Source organism: Pangasianodon hypophthalmus, chromosome 12 (genome assembly GCF_027358585.1).
Source record: "Pangasianodon hypophthalmus isolate fPanHyp1 chromosome 12, fPanHyp1.pri, whole genome shotgun sequence".
Taxonomy (NCBI): Eukaryota; Metazoa; Chordata; class Actinopteri; order Siluriformes; family Pangasiidae; genus Pangasianodon; species Pangasianodon hypophthalmus.
In genome coordinates, this window is record NC_069721.1 from 18,524,638 (window position 1) to 18,545,892 (window position 21,255).

At 38.5% G+C, this 21,255-nt stretch overlaps 1 protein-coding gene across 1 annotated transcript in view; it reads left to right on the forward strand.

Annotated features, from left to right (window-relative positions):
* The first annotated feature begins 8,156 nt into the window (after window positions 1-8,156).
* Window positions 8,157-21,255, forward strand: part of tcerg1l (transcription elongation regulator 1 like) — a 90,242-nt gene continuing 77,143 nt past the window's right edge. Inside the window, exons 1-2 of the mRNA XM_026915614.3 lie at window positions 8,157-8,872; window positions 10,948-11,219. Of these exons, the coding sequence (XP_026771415.1) occupies window positions 10,977-11,219 (243 nt within the window). The 5' untranslated portion in view covers window positions 8,157-8,872; window positions 10,948-10,976. The remainder of the gene's footprint in view (window positions 8,873-10,947; window positions 11,220-21,255) is intronic.

Genomic DNA, 21,255 nt, shown 5'->3' on the forward strand with positions numbered 1-21,255 from the left:
TATGTATGTAACTGAGTCACAGTTGAATGCATGTACAGTATTTGGAGAAAACAAGTGTGCTATAATTGTGCCATGTTACAATTGTGCTGGCTCTGTTTATGTCTGGATCGGTCCTGGGAGTTCTAGACTCACTGTGGTTTGTGTTTTTGTGGACCCAAATGATGGTCTGCTATTAATTCTGGACTGAAACACTTTTTAATACATCCTGGTGCTATTTTTGGTTAAAAAGTTCCATATGCTCTTCCTATCCGCTGAGTGCTGCTTATCTGAAACTGCAGACAAGTGCTGAACAGCCATAATTTAAGACAGACCAAGTTAGTGTATGGCTCAGAGGTGCAGGTGCTGTCAAATTGTGAAATTGTAAGAAATAACTTTTGGAGGAAAAAAAAAAAAAAAACAACAAATCCAGCCTCTGATTTATTATTTCAGCATCCAAATGTGCAGCAGGGGTTCCAAAAACTCTCATGCTGAATCTGGTTCTGATTTAACACTCCCAATTATCACAGACTGGATAGAGCCAAGCACAGTGTGTTGGACAGTCTCAGGTGCCTCATGTCTCTTTCCACACCATCTTGGAGCTTGATTGAGCAGTACTTTGCTTCCTAATTACAACTGCACATCTATTTTAGAAGGACAAGAAAGAGAACAGCTATCCTATCTTATTAAATTTGCTTTTATTTTCACAGTAGAAATGACAGAGATACTGGACGTGACTTGAGGGCATGCTAAATTTTTTTAAGCCACTCTAGCAAATTTAATCAAATTATCTGTACATTGAGTAGGACAGGAAAGATTTGACCTCAGATATACTCGGCTTTATTACATGGCTGATCCCCTGCTGCGTACACTCTTCTCTTTATCCCTAACAAGGGCATCATACCTGAGAAAGAGAGAGAGCTGGAGACAATATGTGTTGAGATTATGGTTTCCATGGTTACAGCAGCAATGTCTATTATTGGTGGCTCTCAATTTAAGGACTTGTGTAGTAGCTCATGGTGAATCAGTCCGAACAATTTTAAACAATTCCGAACAAAGTTATCCTTAATAATTAAATATGCTACAGCAAAATTTAGTGCAATTTGTACTTGTGTAGAGTGGTTACTGAAGAGCTCTGTTTTCAAGGCAGGTCTGTATCATTTGTTTAACCTGCCATTTTGTTGAGCCTGGAGCTCTACTAAGACTAGATTTTTTCCTTCTAAAAAGATATTTTATCGACAGCTGCCATAATTTGAGGACAACTGCGATGAATATTTCAAAAAGGTGTTATGATTTAAAAAAGTTTGATGCCACCTTTAATGGAAGACTACACAGATGCAATTAAAAGAATAGAACAACAGAAATCATGTTGAAGAACCTGAGTGTTCACTTCAGTGATACTCTGCATGGTGGAAACTGGGTTCAGATAAAGGCTAAAACAATTAATTTCACAGGAGTGATCTCTCCAGGGTGGTCCATTGTGATGTAGGTTGAACATGACCAGCATATTTGCTGAGGATATTCATTGAGGTAAACAAACAATAGAGCAGAAGAGAGAGAGAAAAAAAACAGAGCAAATTAATTTTCAAAAACCAACCTTTATATGCCAGATTTACAGGATCAGCTTTTTGTAGTACATAAAGCCTATATATTGTGTAGGCTGTACACTTGGCATTTTACTTTGTGCTAATTGGAAATGAAGATAAGTTGAGTCAGCACTGGCCACAATGAGATGAGACAGATATAGAAAACTCCTTCTAACTGCTCTAGTATGCTCTTGTAGAATCTACTGACCCTGTCAGTCGCAGACAAGAAACAGCAGCAATATTTGACAGATTATATAGCCAGATAGACAAATTATGGACAGTTTAGATCAGGGTTGGGGGCATTGGTATGCATGTATATAAGTATAAATTGCTTGTTGTCCAGGGGAAAAAAATTGACTAGCCATCTTTTCCATAGTTAATGCAAAAATTATTCATAACACTACACTATAATAATAAATCTGCGTATGATATTACAATTTTTAAAACATACTCATGTGAACTCATACTCATACCCTAGATGCAGGGTGCTATGTCTACAGAAGCAAGTAATAGATTTTTCCAGGCTGATAATGACCTGGGTTGAACCAACATGTCCAACAATAACCTCACCAGCATCTGAAAATGAATCTGGATCGACTGTGAGCTGGAATGTGGGACTCGAATGTAGTTGAGTGAGATTGGATAGTGACGTGTAAGCCGCGACACTAAATGTGCTCGTTTGCACATCACTGGTCATGACCAATTTCGCTCTGCCACAGTGCAAGGGTTTTATTTAAATTTTATTTATTTGTTTATTAATCAAAAAGAACTGTGGGATGAATTGCTTCAGGAGTGGGTGAGCAACAAGAAATTTAAAAAAAATCCCAGTCTACTCACAACGTGTAGCTGAGTGTAGAATTTGCTTCATGTAGTCTGAAATATTTTCAGACTAACAAAGTAGATTTAACTTTCTTTACCATCTTCACCACCCTAACTAGTCGACAGCTCCCTACACTGACAATTAGTGAATGTATTAGTCAAATAGTCTATGCATCCCCCAGTGTGTACAGTATGTACTGTACATACTGTATGTATACTGTATGTGTGCCTTTTAATGATCATGTTTGAAAGCATTCCTACTCTAATTTTAAATGTGTTGCTTTTTACATAATAATGCTATGTTAGTGAGGTATGCAGAAGTGGGAGAAGAGGTCCTACCTTATAATCAAGGAAGTCATACTATTCTGTCTCATTAGGCATGAAAATGATTGCACTTTTTAGTCACACTTTTAATTTTTACCTAACCTTGGTTATCGTTGGCAGCTACAAATCCTAGCCCCATCAGGCACTACTGAAATAGCACACACATACTCCAAGACATTCCAGCCATCTGGAGTTCAGCAAATTGATTCAGAAGCAGCTTAAGTGTGGAATTGAGCAGAGTGAAATGAGATTGGTTTCACTCACCACTGCAGGACAATGGCCAAACTATAACCAGAAAAGGATAAGACTGAAAATGTCTCAAGAAATGCCTAAAATATATTATTACAAGCAAAAAAGCAAGGAACAGTTCAACTAGGTCTTGATCAAATACACAGATAGATTGTGACTGTTGTTGCAATCTCACAACGTGGGGTGACTGGGGTTATCATCAGTTGTCACACAAACTGAGCATAACTGCCCCCTGCAGATGTAGGTGGCTGTAAAGGTGGTTGCGTAACCCACATGTTCTGGAACAATATGTACAAGTGTGAGTGGTAGATGTGGTTGATGGTTGGACCTAGTTGGTTTCCACTCCTTACAGAAGAGAAGCTTTTTCTCTATGGAATGGCAGAGGTCCTGCTCATGTAATCTGGCTTCCTCTTAATTGGCGTTATAATGGTTTCCCAACACTTCTCCAGTATTGTAAAGTCTGTTGTAAACAACTCAGTGATTCACTTAAAGTAGTGGTCACAAAACCTGTTCCTGATGATTTCCATACACCAATAGTTTTGTCTCCAATTACAGACATCTGATCAGGATAACCAATCTATCTGATTATCTGAAGCATGTTTGACTAGGGTAGGCACTAAATGTTGCAGGAAGGTGCAGTAAATCTCCAGAAACATGAAGGCGACCAACGTTGTAGAGCCAGGACAGTGGTGGATCAGCAGTTAAGGCCCTGCACTGCCAAGCTGCAACTGTTAGGTAACTGAGTAAGACTCTTGACGTTCAACTGCTCCAGACATGGTGTAAGACCCTGCAGTCTTGCTTTCAGTCTAGCATTTGAGATGTTTTATTGTAATGAAAAAATTGTAAACATACTGGAAAAATTCCTGGAATGATGGCAGGGAACCAACCCAGCCACTGGGAATGTACTCTCAGTGCCGGGTTCAAGCCCAGATAAAATGGAAGGGCTGCATCAGGAAGGGCATCCGGCATAAAACCTGTGCCAGATCAAACATGCGGACCATGATCTGCTGTGGTGACCCCTAATGGGGAGCAGCCGAAAGAACACCAACATAGGCAATTCAAGATGGCGCCAGCATGCTTGTCAGTAGGCTGTCGTCTGGTGTTTATGTTTTATATATTGTTTTTAGTCGCTTTGTTTTTTGTTTGTCTGCACAAGGAATTACCTTGCTCTTAGTCTACAACTGTGAATTCCTTCTCAATGTTGGAGGCTCCATGGCTGATCTCTGCAGTTGGAACCCCGGAAGCCAAAATGCTTCTGATTCTCCCATTGTGGCATGGCTACCTACAGATGTCTGCTTTATTCTGGACTGCTTATTACATAAAAGGAAACGCAATAGGAGACGGGGTAAGCGTGGTGGTGTCTTGGTTCGATTGAGGAGATCACTCCACGCCGCTGCTGCGAGGAATGTTTGTCTTGTTCCTGTTTTTCCAGAGCATTCGGAATTGACATCAAAGATTGAAGCAGAAAGATTTTACATTCATAGGAGAGGGTTAAATTTTGCAAATCACCGTTGTCTGGGTTATGTTCTGCTGTTGTCATCTCAATCATGCAGTTTTCCATTGAAGGATTCCACCACCTTGAAGATGGCTGTAATAAACCTAAGATCTCTCCTCAGCAAGACTAATCAGTGATTTTATTTCAGCTCATAAATTGGACTTTCTCTTTATGACTGAGACTTGGTGAAGTGTTAAGGAGCTGAGTCCTTTAGCTGAAGCATCCCCTGTTGACTGTGATTTTATGAGCTCTCCAAGGACCACGGGTCAATGTGGAGGGGTAGCCTCAATATTTAGAAACTGTCGTTTCTGTATCTGTGTCTTTTCCTCAGCTGGTAGATGTGATTCGACACATGAAGCCTGCTGGCTGCTCACTACATGTTGTTCCCCCTCGCATTTTGAGGGAGGTTGTACATATTTTGGGACCTAGCCTCCTGTCAATAATAAATAGCAGTCTTATTAATGGTGTACTTCCATCCTGTGTTAAACATGCTGTAGTCCAACCCCTGCTTAAAAAGTTGAGTTATGTTCTTCAGCTTTAAAAAATTACCACCCAATCTCTAAACTGTCGTTTTAATCTAAAGTCTTGGAAAAGGTTGAGGATTTTTGCAGAGAAATGGTATTTTGGATAAATATCAATCCGGTTTTAGAGTCAAACATAGTACAGAGTCTGCTCTTATCAAAGTGTCAAATGATCTGTTACTGGCGGTTGATTCAGGGAAAAGTGCCATTCTAGTTCTCCTGGATCTCAGCAAAGCCTTTGACACTACTGATCACGATATTCTTTTAGACTGGTTAAGACATTGGGTGGGGCTTCAAGACACTGCCCTCGAGTGGTTCTCATCTTATCTTAAGGGGAGAACATTCTCTGTCGAGATTGGGAATCATTCTTCTGCATCTGCTTCCATCACTTGCAGAGTACCTCAAGGCTCAATTTTGGGTCTTCTTTTGTTTTCCATATATATGTTACTCTTACAGTTTATTTTTCAAAATTACAAAATTGATCATCATTGTTATGCAGATGATATTCAGTTCTATCTTCCTTTAAAATCCACTGATAATTCTGCAATAGAATCTTTGCTGGCATGTCTTAAAGATATTAAAAGATAGAGGGCGGCTAATTTCTTTCAGGTCAATGATTCTAAGACAGAGATTTTATTTTTTGGCCAAGTTGATCTTTTTAATAATTTAACTAAATATTTGGGGCCTTTTGCCTCTAATCTTCATATGGAGGCACGAAACCTTGGAGTTATCTTTGATTCTCACTTAAAATTTGATAAACAAATGCTGTGGTTAAAAGAAGCTTTTTGCAACTCAGGTTAATAGTGAAATTAAAACCTTTTTTGTCTTTTAAGCATGTAGAGATTGTAATTCATGCTTTTATTTCCTCTAGACTTGATTACTATAATGCACTGTATTTAGGTGTATCTCAAGCATCAGTGTCTCTTCTTCAGACATTGCAAAATGCAGCTGCAAGGCTCTTGACTGGAACTAATAAATATGACAGTGTTTCACCAGTTCTGGCTTCTTTGCACTGGTTACCTGTTTCTTATAGGATTCAGTTTAATGTCTTATTGTTTGTATACAATGGTCTCCATGGGCTTGCACCACTTTATATCTCTGATTTTCTCCTCAGGTATCAGACTCCAAGGTCTTTAAGATCATCACAAAGTCTACTATCGAGTGTTCCAAGGACTTATCTGAAAACTATGGGTGATCACTCATTTTCTGTTATGGACCCTCACCTTTGGAATGCTTTGCCTTTACAGATTAGGAGATTCTTAGGAGATTAGAGATTAGGAGATTACAGATTCTTGTCCAACCTTAGAGCTTTTCAAGTCTAAACTAAAGACGCACCTGTTCTCCCTTGCTTATGAGTCACTGTAATGTATTGTGCAGTGTCATTCTTTGGTGTTATTTTATAAATCTCAATTTTCTTACTATTTATTACATGTTGGTTAGTTTTGTACAGCACTTTGGTCAAAACCTGTTGTTTTTAGATGTGCTATATAAATAAATATTGATTGATTGAAGTAAAATTTATATCAGTTACCTAAATTTGCTAACCAGCTTCTGTGTCTCCCCAACAATTTCAGGTCTATTCACTGACAGTGACAATGTTAAACTGTGTTAGCTAACTCAGCTGACAGATTGGTGAGTTTCTGTTATAACTTTACTGTTAGCTAGTTAGTTAGTTAAATGGGATATTAGGCTGTCCAGCTATGTCACTAAGTCTCAGGATCACTGTGAGTCCTTTCAATTCCCATTTTACAGTACAACTGTGATAAAATAATATGATATATGCTGAAATACATGATATTATCAGACAGTCTAAGGGTGCTATTTGTGCAAGTTTGTAGAAAGTGTTCCCCAGATTGAGCTCAAATTGTGCAAAGAATTCATTAAGCCAGACTAGGGAAGTACTGAATATGAATACATTATTTTACTTGAAAATAAAATGTTTTCTAAACAGATAGGGACTCTGATTGCCGGGAATCTGATTGGCACAAGAGGGGTACCTGGTCTGGCATCCCACAGGATGAATTTTTACTTGCAGGAGAGCAGTCAGGTATGAAGTTCAAGTTATTATACATAAAATAGTGTAGTGCAGTGCAAGTAATTATAAAAAGGTATGAGAATAATTGTAAACATTGTTGAACATCACTGTGCATAAAAAGATGGATGAAGTGAAATGGTGCAGAATGTACATGTATTGAAATAAATAAGATGCTATATGTAAGATGAGCAGTCTACTGGAATTTACATGAGAGGTTCAGTCTGGTGAGATAAGGAAAGTGCTTGAGCTGCAAGCTTGTAGGCGCAACATATGAGCGTGCAAGATATGTAGCTCGCGGGACCACAAAAGAGCATGCACATTAACCTAAATGTGAGTTGCTGGACAATGCATTTACATTTTTCATTCCCTCATCCTTAGTAACTGCCTGTTCAGGGTCACTATGGTTGAAATTAGGCTACTTGATTATTTAGGCCTATATCTTAGGAAAGAGAACCAACAGAATTTGGTACAAAATATCATGCACAAACAAAACTATTAACTGTTTGAGCAGGATTAAAAACAGTAATGTGCACATGGAGTTGAGACCAATTATAAAGCTGAGTGATGTAGCTGAGGCTGAGGAACTGTCGGAGACAGAATTTACACACCACGCTGACAGTGTTAGCATTTCTACCTCTGGAGTTTTTCCACTGTTTTCCAGTGTTTCTGAGGGCATGTTAATTCTTCATATTTAATTCTAATTGAAATTTAATCGAAATTAAAAATAAAAAATATTGGCTTAGGCCACACCGAATTTGGGTTTAAATCTGAATGCAGACACAGATATTTGAAGCACTAAACAGACACAAATTGCGTTACATCCCGATCCCAGACTGAACTTCCTTGCAGGATGCTTTGAATGGTTGAGCAGAAGGAAAAGCTTGAGGATTTCTTAACTGAATCGAAATGACCTTAACCAACTTAAAATGAATCCTTTTATTTATTTATTTATTTATTTATGCAAATATAGTCATCATGGGTCTTTTGCCTTGGATAAGGTGCGCTGATAAAACAGACCAAACATGGTGTGCCCCCTGGTGGTATGCAAGAGATGTATATAAATATAGACTAGCTGTTGGGCAGTATGGCACAATGACAGGTTAGAAATGATAGAATAGGAATTTGCCTGTGCATCCTGGGCTAATGAAAATCGTGAGGACAAAATATATAAGGAAAAACAAATATATATTTCCAAGTAAGCATGCACATGAGCTGTAGTTTTGTTAATGCCAAAACAGATGATACTCAGTGAGCAGGTAGAACTCGCTAGGTTGTTTTCATCTGTGTGCATTTTGGATGCGCTGTGCGCTGGCACGCGGCACCATACAGATTCTCTCTCTCTCTCTCTTTCTCTCTCTCTATCACTGTGTGTGTGTGTGTGTGTGTGTGTGTGTGTGTGTGTGTGTGAGAGAGAGAGAGAGAGAGAGAGAGAGAGAGAGACTTTGATTCGCGTCATAAGGAATCCGTGCACACTCGCAGGACGTCACGCGTAAAGTTCCCACGACCCGGATTATATTCTGAGAGAGATTTAATATGTCTCTTTGAGCCGTGGTCGCTTATAGGAGCGGATGCTTTTTCTTGAGTGAGAGGCAGAGTGACAGGGAGCATATTTTCCTCCACAGTCCCACCGAGCTCCTGCTTTTTTGGGCGGACTGCTATCGGAGCCGTGGGTCTGGTCGCGCGTTCTGTGCGTTCGTGCGTGGACGCTGCGCGGTCGCTTCTCATTCCAGCCACTTTTGAACATCTGCCACTGGATATTAAACCTGAGTGCGTTTGTTTTTCCAATATGTGCGTGAGCAGTGAGTGATGGAATGAGGGTGTAATAAAGTGTACCTCTCTATAAGGGAATTCTCACATCTCCTCACAGGTGAGTTTGGAAATCCTAAGCATGTTAGACCACTGGATAGCAGTCATATACACGCACAACTTGTGGAACGCAATAAGGATGCGCAGTACATTAATTATGAAATAATCTGCACCCATAAAAGCAACGCGTTCCAATAAACTTGCACTGATCAGAACCTTGTTTGCTCAGACTAGCCCTAGTTTTCATAGTGTGCATGCTGCAAAAGTGTGCTTATATTCATATCTGTATATGTATCTGTATATATACAGTATATTGTACATACATGTGTACCATTTTAAAGGTTGATTTTTGCATTTGGATACCTGAATGAATCTGATTGGGTTTGCATATGAAAATATAGCCCCTCTGTGGTAAGACAAATGGATAAGCAATGCCATCCATAATAAGGAAATCAGCTGTTGAAGTTGCATAGTGGATAAATCTTTTGCTTGATAGTCAGTAACTGGGTGAGATCTAGCACTGACTGAAAAACCTCTGGTGTTCAGAAGACAAAAAATGGTCTGGAGATATCGTGACTACAAAATCCAGAGTTCTTTAGTGATCTGATATCTTATATGCCAGTGAAGATTTGCTTTCCTAAATATCTGAGATGTGTCTAAGAATCCAAAGGGAGCAAGGTGTGGACTTCTCTCTGCTCTCGAATTTTACACATTCTTACAAATAAAACAATGCTAGAATATGTTTTTTAGAGTGAATCCTATCCTTTTTTATTCCCTGAAGACGCTTTTAGTGCATGGTTCCTTAAACATTATTTATTCCCAGGTGGCAGAATGGACCAAATAATCATTTCACTCTTAGAAATGGGTTCCTTAAAGGATTCTTTGCTTCTCAAACAGGTTTTATTTCAAACCTTCTTCGATAAGCAAATCTTGTGTTATAATGTTCCATATAGAACCTTTTAAGATTCACCCAGAGGGACAAACCAAAGAACATTAACATTATGATTCTACAGTTCTAGCAACATAATCATCCATCAAAAAGGTTCTTTGTGGCTGTTTTCACATATTCAGCAATTAATTCTTTTAAATAAACCCTTGGTGTGTTTAGGTTCTCAGTGCAGGTTGTTTGAGAAGGTGCGAACACAGTAATCACACACAGTGTGGACTAAAACACCCATCTGAGTGAGGTGGTCTAAAGCTGCTTCTAAATGGACTCTAAAGCAGTTTGATTACAGTAAGAAAGAAATCTGACCCTGAATCAACTCAGCTGCAGGAAGTAAGTCAAATATGCAGGGTGTTTCTTTTAGATGTGAACTGCTAAACTCACCTGAGGCAACTGAAAGTGCAGAAGTGCTGCAGAAATAAGATCTGGACAGAAGAGCAAAAAAAAAAAAGAAAAGAAGTGATGGATACAGTATACAAAATGTTTTAACATCATTATTTATTTTATTGTTTAATCATTCATTTAGCACCAGTTCTATCTAGTCCATGCTTGATTGATTTCTGTGCACTTGCCAAATATTTGCTTATCTTTTTCTGTTGCTGTATTTCTGACCAGTGAATGAGAGTTTACTGACAGTTTACAGTACCATTCCCATGTACATACCTTTCATCCTTTTTTAAAAACCTTTTGGTTCATTTAGTTACCTGCACTTTGCAACCAAACCCAAAGTACCTCTGATTCAGGCCTGACAAACAGGTAATAGGTGTTTAATAGATGACGAAATGCCTTAAGAAATGAAAGGTAGGTTCTACGGTGGCATTGCTCTAGGGAATCTTTTCATTTTCTTTCTTTTTTACATTTTAATAGATAAATTATCTTTTAAAAAAAAGTTTATCTTGGATTATAGCCAAGTTCTAAAGGCTTCCTATATGAAACTACTGCAGAGAACTACATATAACTTTTCAGGGTGCACCCTGAAGGGCAAATGCTTAGAGTGTAGATAAAATGCTAGAGAAAGAAATCTGCTAATCTATGTTTAAATAATGCAGTGCTGTTTGGATGAAGTGACCTTTTGCACTAAGACACGTTGCAATATCCCCTGGAATTACAGTGTTCTCACAATAACACACAAAAAAGCATGATTTTTCTGCCATTGCTTAGTCACTTTTCCTCCCTTCCTGCCTGTGTGCCAGCACATAAAGCTCTGCTGTAGGATGCAGGGATGATGCCCGTTCGGCGCGTGAAGGCTCAGCCACGTGTATGGCCACTGAGCACCGAGCCTCCTCCCTGGGTATGGACGATGCCGAGTGCTGCAGGACTGTGTGCTTTGAGCTCCACTCCTCATGCGACCCTCCTTACCTCCGCCCGACCTCCTCCTCCTCTGCGCACTGTCACGAGCTGGCAGCTCTCCTGCGATCCGTTCTTACCACCACTCATCAGCCCACTTCCAGTGCCGAACGTTCAGGTAGCAAGCCATTTTCTTCCCACTGCTGCTTGCAAAACAGTGTTTATGCATGTTCAGCTTGTGTTAGATTCACGCTGTATAACTGATTTACAAAGACATACACAGCAACACCCCCAGTAAACTCTTGTAGTGATGAACTCTTCTTTGTCTCAGAAGTACACTGACGAATTTAGGTTGATTGTGTCATTATGTAGGTTTTCGACTTTCCACACTATGATTTTTTCAGGACTCACTTGGGAGCAGTAAGTAGGTCCTGTTTTAATTTGCTGTAATACATACAAGTCACAAAGAGTACATTTGAATGTGCAGGGATTCATGTTATCCAATGGGGAGGATTCTTTTTCCAATTAAAATTCATTAATCAAGGTTTTGGGTATGTAAATATGTAAAAAATTTGATTGATAGTAGCCCACATTAGATATTCTACTAACCTCCTATAGACTACAATGAACCAGCCTATCAAGCGATTCTAAACAAATGCTGTTCATCTACTTGTTGACAACATCTCAAATGTATCAACTGACTACTTGTGAACTATAATTTTTAGCAGACTGGGGACAAGTTAACATCAACAGTTGATCTACTAAACATCAGGAGCTATAAACTGGAATAGCTAAAACAGAGGTTCTGGCTACTTTTTGTAGCCAGATAATGATTTAACTGTAAAATAAATAAATTCCATGGATCCCTCAATATAAATACACTATATGGCCAAATGTGCAGTATATGGACACCTTGTCCTCACATCCATATGTGCCTGCTGATTTTTGGCACATGGCTGTGGGGATTTGTGCCAATTCAACCACAAGAGCATTAGTGAGGTCAGGCACTGATGTTGGTTGAGAAGGCCTGGCATGGAGCTGGTGTTCCAAATCATCCCAAAGGTGTTCAGTGGGGTTGAGGTCAGGGCTCTGTGCAGGTCATGCCAGAGCTTCCACACCAACCATGGCAAACCTTGTCTTTATAGACCTTGCTTTGTGCACAGGGGCACTGTCATGCTGGAACAGATTTGGGGAAATCTTAATGCTACAGCATGCAAAGGCATTCTAGACAATTGAGGGCTTCCAACTTTGTGTCAACAGTTCAGGGAAGGCCCACATATGGATGTGATGGTCAAGTGTCTTTGGCTATATAGTGTATTTTTTCTAATTATTAGTGCTATATAGCTTTAGGCTAATAGGCTAGCAGCTGTACGAAAGTAAATATAATACCTTTGAAAATGGTATTATTTGGTATTCCACAGCTGTAACTAAATTACAGTAGCTAAACTATGTACTCATTGCAACAGGTTGTTTACAGTCTATAGCAAGTTAGTTTTTTGAGGGTCTAAAGTGGAATATCCAAATTACCAATCCTTTAGCATCCCTAGTGAAAGTTACTTAAAAAATACACATAAAAATTGCTCCTTTTCAACATAAAGAAACAAAGGAAAGGTTAATAGCCAACCTTTAGTGAATATGCATGAGGTCTGAGCTATTGGCATATCAGCAATTCACACCTGAATTCAGGTGACAACCTCCCATTCCACCACAAAACAAAAGCCTTTTCACATTGAAATATTCATGTAAATTCAAGAAAAAAAGCCTTTCTATTTCTAGCCAGAAAAAACTTAATGAATATGATCACTGCCAGTCCTAGTACATTTGGTGCCCTAGGCAAGCTTCACTCTTTCGCACTTAGTGTTGTAACAAGTTTCCGGGGACTATAAAAACAGTTTTTGTGTTAACTTTACTAACTCATGACAAATGACTCATGAAGCCACATCTGCCTTCAACTTCTCTTTGCAGCTAAATAGCTTTGCACTGGATGCACCAATGGACACCAAATTTTGTCCTGTTTACACACTGCTACCTCAAGTGTGTCTCTGAGCTTTGGGCTGGCAAAACAGAGCAATGCTTATGCACTGGTTCCACTTAACAATCTTGTCTGTAACAGCTCTTAGTGTAGAAATCTGCTTTGTGGGAGCTGTGAAAGATGGCAACAGTGGTGCAGTTAGCTCAGGTGCTGGTTGCATGTAGCTCGATATACATTTGAAGGCTCTCCAAATTCGCCAAATGGCGCCTTCTGCAGCTACTTCTGTTGGGTATGTCAGAGCCATTTATATCCACAATTACACCACATTAGCACTGCAGTACTATTAAAAGTTATTAGCTATGACTGAATATACATTTTTTAGTGTAAGTAGTATGTTCACTATGGGATACTCAATGAAATGTGTATTATTAATATGCAGATACAGTCTGCTATACCCCTGCAGAAGGGACCTAGCCTCACGGGGTACTTTATTTTAAATTTTGCTAAATGGCTGACATACCAAGTGAGAACTACTTATGCAAATTAGGATTAAAAAATTAGATAGGATATTTTGGGTTTCAAAAATGTCCGTAGTTTCTGTGGAGGCTGCTTTGGTGAAGTTCGATGATGTGAGGTACCTCGTGGTAATTTGGCATTTCTGTTTAGCGTGGAATATTGTGTGATCAATTTGACATGTTACACCCCTCTAAAATCAGGTACCGTACATTTACATGTATAGAAATATCTGTACAACATTTGATATGCAGCTACTGTCTGCTTTACCACACTTTTAGTACTTATATGCAAAAATAAAGATTTGACCAAGCACACAGATTGCAGATTAGTTAAAGTTATACTATCTACTGTAGAAGAAGAAAAGATTCTTGGTTAGATAACACATTTGAAAAAAAAAAAGTAACAATTCACACAACTGACTCAATAAGAGAAGCTATGGATGATAGGTTAAGATCAGGGGTGGGGTTAATATTTTATATCTTTTCTTATGGCTTCATTCTAATGAAATCAGATGGTTAACATAGCTTGTTTTAATTCATATAAATTTCTATGAGGTCAGCTTCACTGGTACATGTCACATTCCAAAATGAACACCCAGTGTAAACTAGAGAACTGGGTATGGTGATGCCGATGCTGTTCAGAGTTACTTGCTAGCAACTGAACTGAATAATAATACAGTAGGGAAGCACCAGGTCATTTTAATTCTTCACTTTCATTGGTAGTTTCTGTGATGTTCTTATTCTTCCTCCATACCACTTGGTTAGGGATCTAATATTTGGGCTTTTACAGGGTCACTGATAACATACAATATTACTTTCACCACCAATAAATCATTCTACTGTCTAGAGTCTGTGAACAGCTACAGCAGTTTTTTTCTCCATATATACAGTTAGGTCTGGAAGTATTTGGACAATAACAGAGCTTTTGTGATTTTGCCTTTATACACCACCACAATGGATTTGAAATAAAACAATCAAGCTCTGATCGAAGTGTAGACTTTCAGCTTTATTTTAAGAGGTTCTACAAAAATATGGCATTTACCATTTAGGAATTACAGCCATTTTCAACAAAGTACCTCCATTTTCAGGGGCTCAAAGGTATTTGGACAAAGTGACATAATTGTAAATATAACCATAATTTTAATACTTGGATGAAAATCCTTTGCAGTCAATGCCCATGTTCTCAAAACTCAAATTCTGAGTTTCCTCCCTGGAGATGCCTTTGCCTTCACTGCAGCCACCTTCAGTTGCTGCTTGTTTGTGGGTCTTTCTGCCTTCAGTCTTGTCTTCAGTAAGTGAAAAGCATGCTCTATTGGGTTGAGATCAGGCGAATGACTTGGCCATTGAAGAATATTCCCTTTCTTTGCCTTCAAAAAGTCTTGAGTTGCTTTTGCAGTATGTTTAGGGTCATTATCCACCTGCACTGTGAAGTAGCGTCCTATCAGTTTTGTAAAATTTGGCTGAATGTGAGCAGAGAGTATAGCCCTATACACCTCAGAATTCACCTTGCTACTTCTGTCAGCAGTCACATCATCAATAAACACCAGTGAGCCCGTTCCATTGGCAGCCCATGCCATAACACTGCCTCCACCATGTTTGACACATGATATGGTATACTTTGGATCATGAGCTGTTCCTTTCTTTCACCATACTTTTCTCTTCCCATCATTCTGGTACAAGTTAATCTTGGTTTCATCAGTCCAAAGAATCTTATTCCAGAACATGGGAGGCTTTTTTTAGATGTTTTCTGGCAAAGTCTAATCTGGCTTTCCTGTTCTTGAATGTTACCAGTGGTTTGCACCTTGTTATAAATCCTCTGTATTTACATTCATGAAGGCGTCTCTTGATTGTAGATTTTGACAATGATACGCCTACCTTCTCGAGATTATTCTTGACTTCTGTTGATGTTGTGAAGGGGTTTTTCTTCACCAAGGAAAGGATTCTGTGATGATCCACTTTAGTTGTCTTCCATGGTCTTCCAGGCCTTTCGATGTTGTTGAGCTCACCAGTGCTTTCTTTCTTTTTAATAATGTACCCAACTGTTGATTTGGCCACACCTAAGGTTTTTGCTATCTCTCTTATAGATTTGTGTTGTTTTTTCAGCCTAATGATGGCCTCCTTCACTTGCATTGAGATCTCCTTGGACTTCATATCGGTAGCTCCAGTCGATCAGCTGCCAAATGCCAACTCAATACCTGATATCAACTCCAGACCTTTTATCTGCTTCATTTGTCTTGAAGTAACGAGGGAATGGACCGCACCTGGTCAATTAACTTCTTGTCAGTCAATTGTCCAAATACCTTTGAGCCCCTGAAAATGGAAGCACTTTGCTTAAAGTGGCTGTAATTCCTAAATGGTAAATGCCATATTTTTGTGGCACCTCTTAAAATAAAGCTGAAAGTCTACACTTTGATCACATCTTGATTGTTTTATTTCAAACCCATTGTGGTGGTGTATAAAGGCAAAATCACAAAAACTCTGTCACTGTCTAAATACTTCTGGACCTGCCTGTATGTATATATATATATATATATATATATATATATATATATATATATATATATACATACATATATATAATATATGTATAGTCACATGGGTTTGAGAGAACGGGCAGATACGTATAAAGCATTAGCAACAAACAAACACCATGTGCATTAACACAGTGTTCATTCATTCATCCTTAGTAATTGCCTGGTAAGGGTCACAGTGGTTTAAACTTGGCTACTAGTTGGTAGGTTGAGGAACTGTCAAACACTGGGTTTTTCCCAGTGTTTTCAGGGGCATAGTGGTACAGTTCATTGGAAAAAAAAACAAACAAAAAAAAAACTTTAGATTAGGTCATGCCCACTTTGGGTTTAAATCCAAATATAGATAAAGATAATGACATTGGGTTATACTCCTACTCTCTGTGTGCCCACGTCACCCCTCCACAGGCACTGATGCCCAGAGTTTGTAACAAAAATGCTAGGAAAAAAAAAACAGGTAAACTTTCAGTTTACTTGGTGTAACATATGTGTGGAGAAACAGTGAATACCTTAAAAGAATAAATTATGCTTCAGTATGCATGAAATCTTATCCTGATTACAATATGTTTTCTCACACAGCTCCTAAAAATAATCACAATTTGCATAATTTTAAATACATTTAAATAAACAGAGAAGTGACTAGACACTTGTGACTAAGTAGCAACATATAGTGTATTGAACTAATATCTATTTGTCTTGAATAGCTTCACACAGAATGACCACTTACAGCATATTCATTCATTCATCTCCAGCAGCTGCTTTATCCTGGTCAGGGTCGCACTGGATCCAGAACCTTTCCTAGGAGCACTGGATGTGATGTGGGAAAAGAGGCCAGTCCATTTCAGGCACATGCACATTCATACACTCATTCACACATACGGGCAATTAGCATAGCCAATCATCCTAAATTCATGATTTTGGGAGGTAGGTAGAAACTGGTGAACCTGTAAGAAACCCATGCTGACATAGGGAGGCCATGCATAGAGCTCCATAAAGACAGTAACCTGAAGTTAGGATTGAACTGGAGACCCTGGAGCTGTGAGGTGGCAATGCTGCCTGCTGTGCCACTGTGTTGTCCCTGACCTCGAATAGGGTTGAATTAAGGCCTACAGTGCTAAATTGCACCTCTGATAGTGTTAGATTGAGAACTGAGAGAGTTAATGTATCAGAGACTGTGATTTTGCTATGTATGTGTAACAGCTTACTTGGTGCATTGTCTCAAAGTGAAAGCCAAAGAAATCGCAATTGTCAGATTACTTGCTAGGTAGTATTTCTTCTGATTTTTACTATTCAAGGATCATTGGTCAAGAGGGGCCTTTGTTAAACTCCACATTAAACCTCATTACAGCTCACATTTTGCCTGTCATGTTTCATAGTCTTGCCAACTTTTTGCGAGTGGGTCCAGTGCCTCTCTGGATAATGGGCTGACCTTCAGGCCAGTATTAGCATACGGGCCATTATGTTGAGGATTATAAATGAGGTTAGCTAGGTCGATAGGATGATGACTGTAAAGAGCATAAAGCTGTTATTCTCGATGAGACTCTTACTTGTAACCTCTAGAGGTGCTTCTTTATGATTGCTTAATGTATACCACCTCCCACTCATGAACGCAGCATAACATTAAATGATTGAGAGGTCTGTGCGTGAGTTTTAAAACTACTGAGACTAGCAAACAAGGATATGGGTTTATATTCTGTGACAGATAGGAGAGGTGTACAGTGCAGTACATTTTAACACTGACTTTCCTCAGGATTATAAAGAGCATTGGGCTTCTGATTGACTTGCACCACAGTGAGGAAATGACTCAGCCTGGGAGAGTGTGTGTCACAAAGTGGTACTTCCCACAGCTGAGTGTGGTTAATAATGAGCGCTGTGGAAATAGATCGGTGATAATGCAGAGAAGTGACTCCACTCTCGAGCATTAAGGATTCTCTTTACGCCTGCACTACACTCCAGGCACATTACCGGAATATAATTGACATTCTGTAGATAATTCACATTCATACAGTATGAAGCTACCGGTTTCATCCAAAAGCTTTATATTTCCTAAGTGTGAGCTGGGAAGCTTAAACACAGAGACTGCATTTTTATTATGTGCACATAAAAGTTTGTGAAAAGGGGTTTTATATAAATAAATGGGCTTTGACATTCCTATGCCATTGACTATAACTTTATGTGAAATCAGACCCATTTGAACCCATAGTACCTGCTCTGTACAGAATGTTCACCATAACTTGAATGTCAAACTTTAGCTTTTAGCCAGCTTATTCATGCTTTTGTTAAATCAGTGAATAGAAAATTTCCCACAGTTAGGAAAGCCATAAATTGAGAACATGAGACCTGCTCCATTATTTTGTGTCACTATGACCCAGAACCTGTGTCTTGAAACATTGTTTTTGAAGGAAAAAAGGTCTTACATTTTGCTGGCTTTCATACAAATTAAGTTACAAGAAAAGATCCTAACAGTAACCCAGTCCAAAACTGACACTGAGCATATTGCATGCACATTTTTAAACACATCCATGCAATCTTGTCCTCTTGTGATTTCATTTCAGCAATTTTATCAGTTTACTATTGATCAAATGTTCTGTAGTGAGCAAATCTCAGGTAAAATGTTGTGAGAAAATCTGATACCTTCATCCTGCAGGTAAAACCCTGTTATTGATACGGCTATATCCATAAAGATGATAAATACAGATATCCACAGTTATTCATTAAAGTTTGCAATGAATTTTAGATAATGTTAAATGCATTATAACACAGCTGACTGCTCAGAAGGTATTGATTAATTTTTTATAACAGCAGTTCTGAGAGCAATTCTAGCTGCAAGGCAGATCACAGGTAATTCACATAGACATGTATGGTTGATGCTTCACATAAATGGTTTAACCCTTGTATTATGTTGAAAAAAATGACATCCATAATATCATGGGTCAAACTGACCCGCACAGTTTAAATACACACAAAAACAGGCAAAGAGTCAGGTCAAAATAGTAAAACTGTATTATGCATTGTCAGAAAATTGAAAAAGAACAACATACGGTATATAAAATGCACCATATTTAACAAATATTTAATAAACATATTTCTTCACAAACTGTAGCATTTTGATAAATCTGTTAATTAATGCGATGCAAATATTTCAAAAGTCTTTAAGATGGCCTTTTTTGATATAGTACATTTTTTGGTTATTCTTTTACTCTTTCTGTCAAAATAATTCTCTCACTTTTTCATTTTCCCCACATGATGAGCACAATGGAAGTGTGTGCTTTCTGCAGATGTATTTCCTGCACTGAGGTGCTGGTTTTACAGTCTTGTAGAGGGTGGCAGACCTGGCATCTTCTCCACTTCTTGCCATCACCTGTATCCACTGTATTCATTGCTTGATGATTGACTCCAGGTTTGGATATGCCAGCTTGAAATCTCTGGACAATGGTTGCAGCTGCTGGGGATTGAGGTTGTTGGGTTCGCCTCTGGATCTTGGGAGTGAAGAGTACTTTGCCAAGTTCCTCCAGGAAAATCTGACATCTGTGCAATTTGTCCTCATTCCATTGTTGGTTGATTTCAGTCCACAGGATAAAGGCATTGTAAGCACATATGTCTACAATGTTGTAGAAAACCACCAGAAGCCAATGGGCAGTCATGAGCTGACAGCTACAGTCGAGTCTATAAGTATTTGGACACAACGAATTTGAAATAAAGCAATTGAGATGTGATTAAAGCGTAGAACTTCAGGTTTAATTCAAGGGGTTTAACAAAAATATTGCATTCACTGTTTAGAAATTACAGCCATTTTTTTACATAGTCCCTCCATTTTTACAGGCTCAAAAGTAATTGGACAAACTAACAATCATAAATATTTTTCATAAAGATTATTTTTAATACTTGGATGCAAATCCTTTGCAGTCAATAACTGCCTGACGTCTGGGACCCACGGCCATCACCAAATGCTGAGTTTCCTCCCTTGAGATGCTTTGGCAGGTCTTTACTGCAGCTGCCTTTAGTAGCCGCTTAAATACTTGAGTGACAGCAAATCTTGTACATCCTGGAACCATTTTGATTACACTGGAAGCTGATAATCTGCCTTGACTTTGTTGTGGTGAAAGTGACCATTCTATACTATCATTTCCATGATTTCCATGGTCCAACTCCTCTTGATGGTGGCTGTGTTCCATTGTATCTATGTCTGACAAATTCTGTTGCAGCACTGACAAAAAATGTAGTGAAGCTCCTTTTTACCCTCTCAGGGCAATCAGAACAAATCATAACAACTATATACATGAAAGACTTTTTTTAATTTTAGGTCTGTGAAACCATCTCTTTCCACAACACTTCAGTGTGATCAGAATTTGCATGTACGTTCATGACCTCAGGAAAAGTCAAACAATTTCAGGAAGAAAAAGTATTTCAGACCAGTAAACCAGTATTTCAGACCACTCAAAAGTGAAAATGAGTCAATTTGACCTGTGACATAATAGGAGGGTTAAAAAAGTGTGTAATTATCGATATGATGATATGTTTTCTGTCAGGAGATGTTTAGTTAGCATTTTTGGAAGGAGTCTTCAGTGTCAGTGCTTTAGGACAGAGGATAGGTAACATGACAAGCTATATATTACGTTTTATTAACTTGAGATAAAAGAGAGTTTGGTAAGGGAATGGCTGTTAAAGCTGGTACAATGTAAGTAATAAGAGGAACGAATTTGTTTCATTCCACAAATTTGACATTCCACAATAATAAATGTAACTGTAAACAGATAAAAAGTATGACCCATTATTCAAAAATGGTTAATGTTGGCACATTGCTGTGGTATAAGAGGTATAAGATAACTTGGGTTGGTAATCCTGTCAGTGATTATTTTCCTACAACAGCACACCTTGTCGTGTTCTATTCCTTAATTGAAACATTTATTTAGATATAGAAGAATTTTTTATCAAAAAATGCTGGATTTCATAAAAATTACATTATAAGAAAGGATTCTATTAGTAATCCAGTACAAAACTAACCCTGAGCTTATTGCATGCACATTTTTAAACACATCCAGGCAATTTCATCCTCTTGTGATTTCATTTCAGCAATTTTATCAGTTTATTATTGATCAGAATTTCTGTTGTGAGGAAATCTGTGTTAAAATGTTGTGGGGAAATCTGATACCTTCATACTGCGGGTGAACCCTGCTACGGATACGGCTATATCCATAA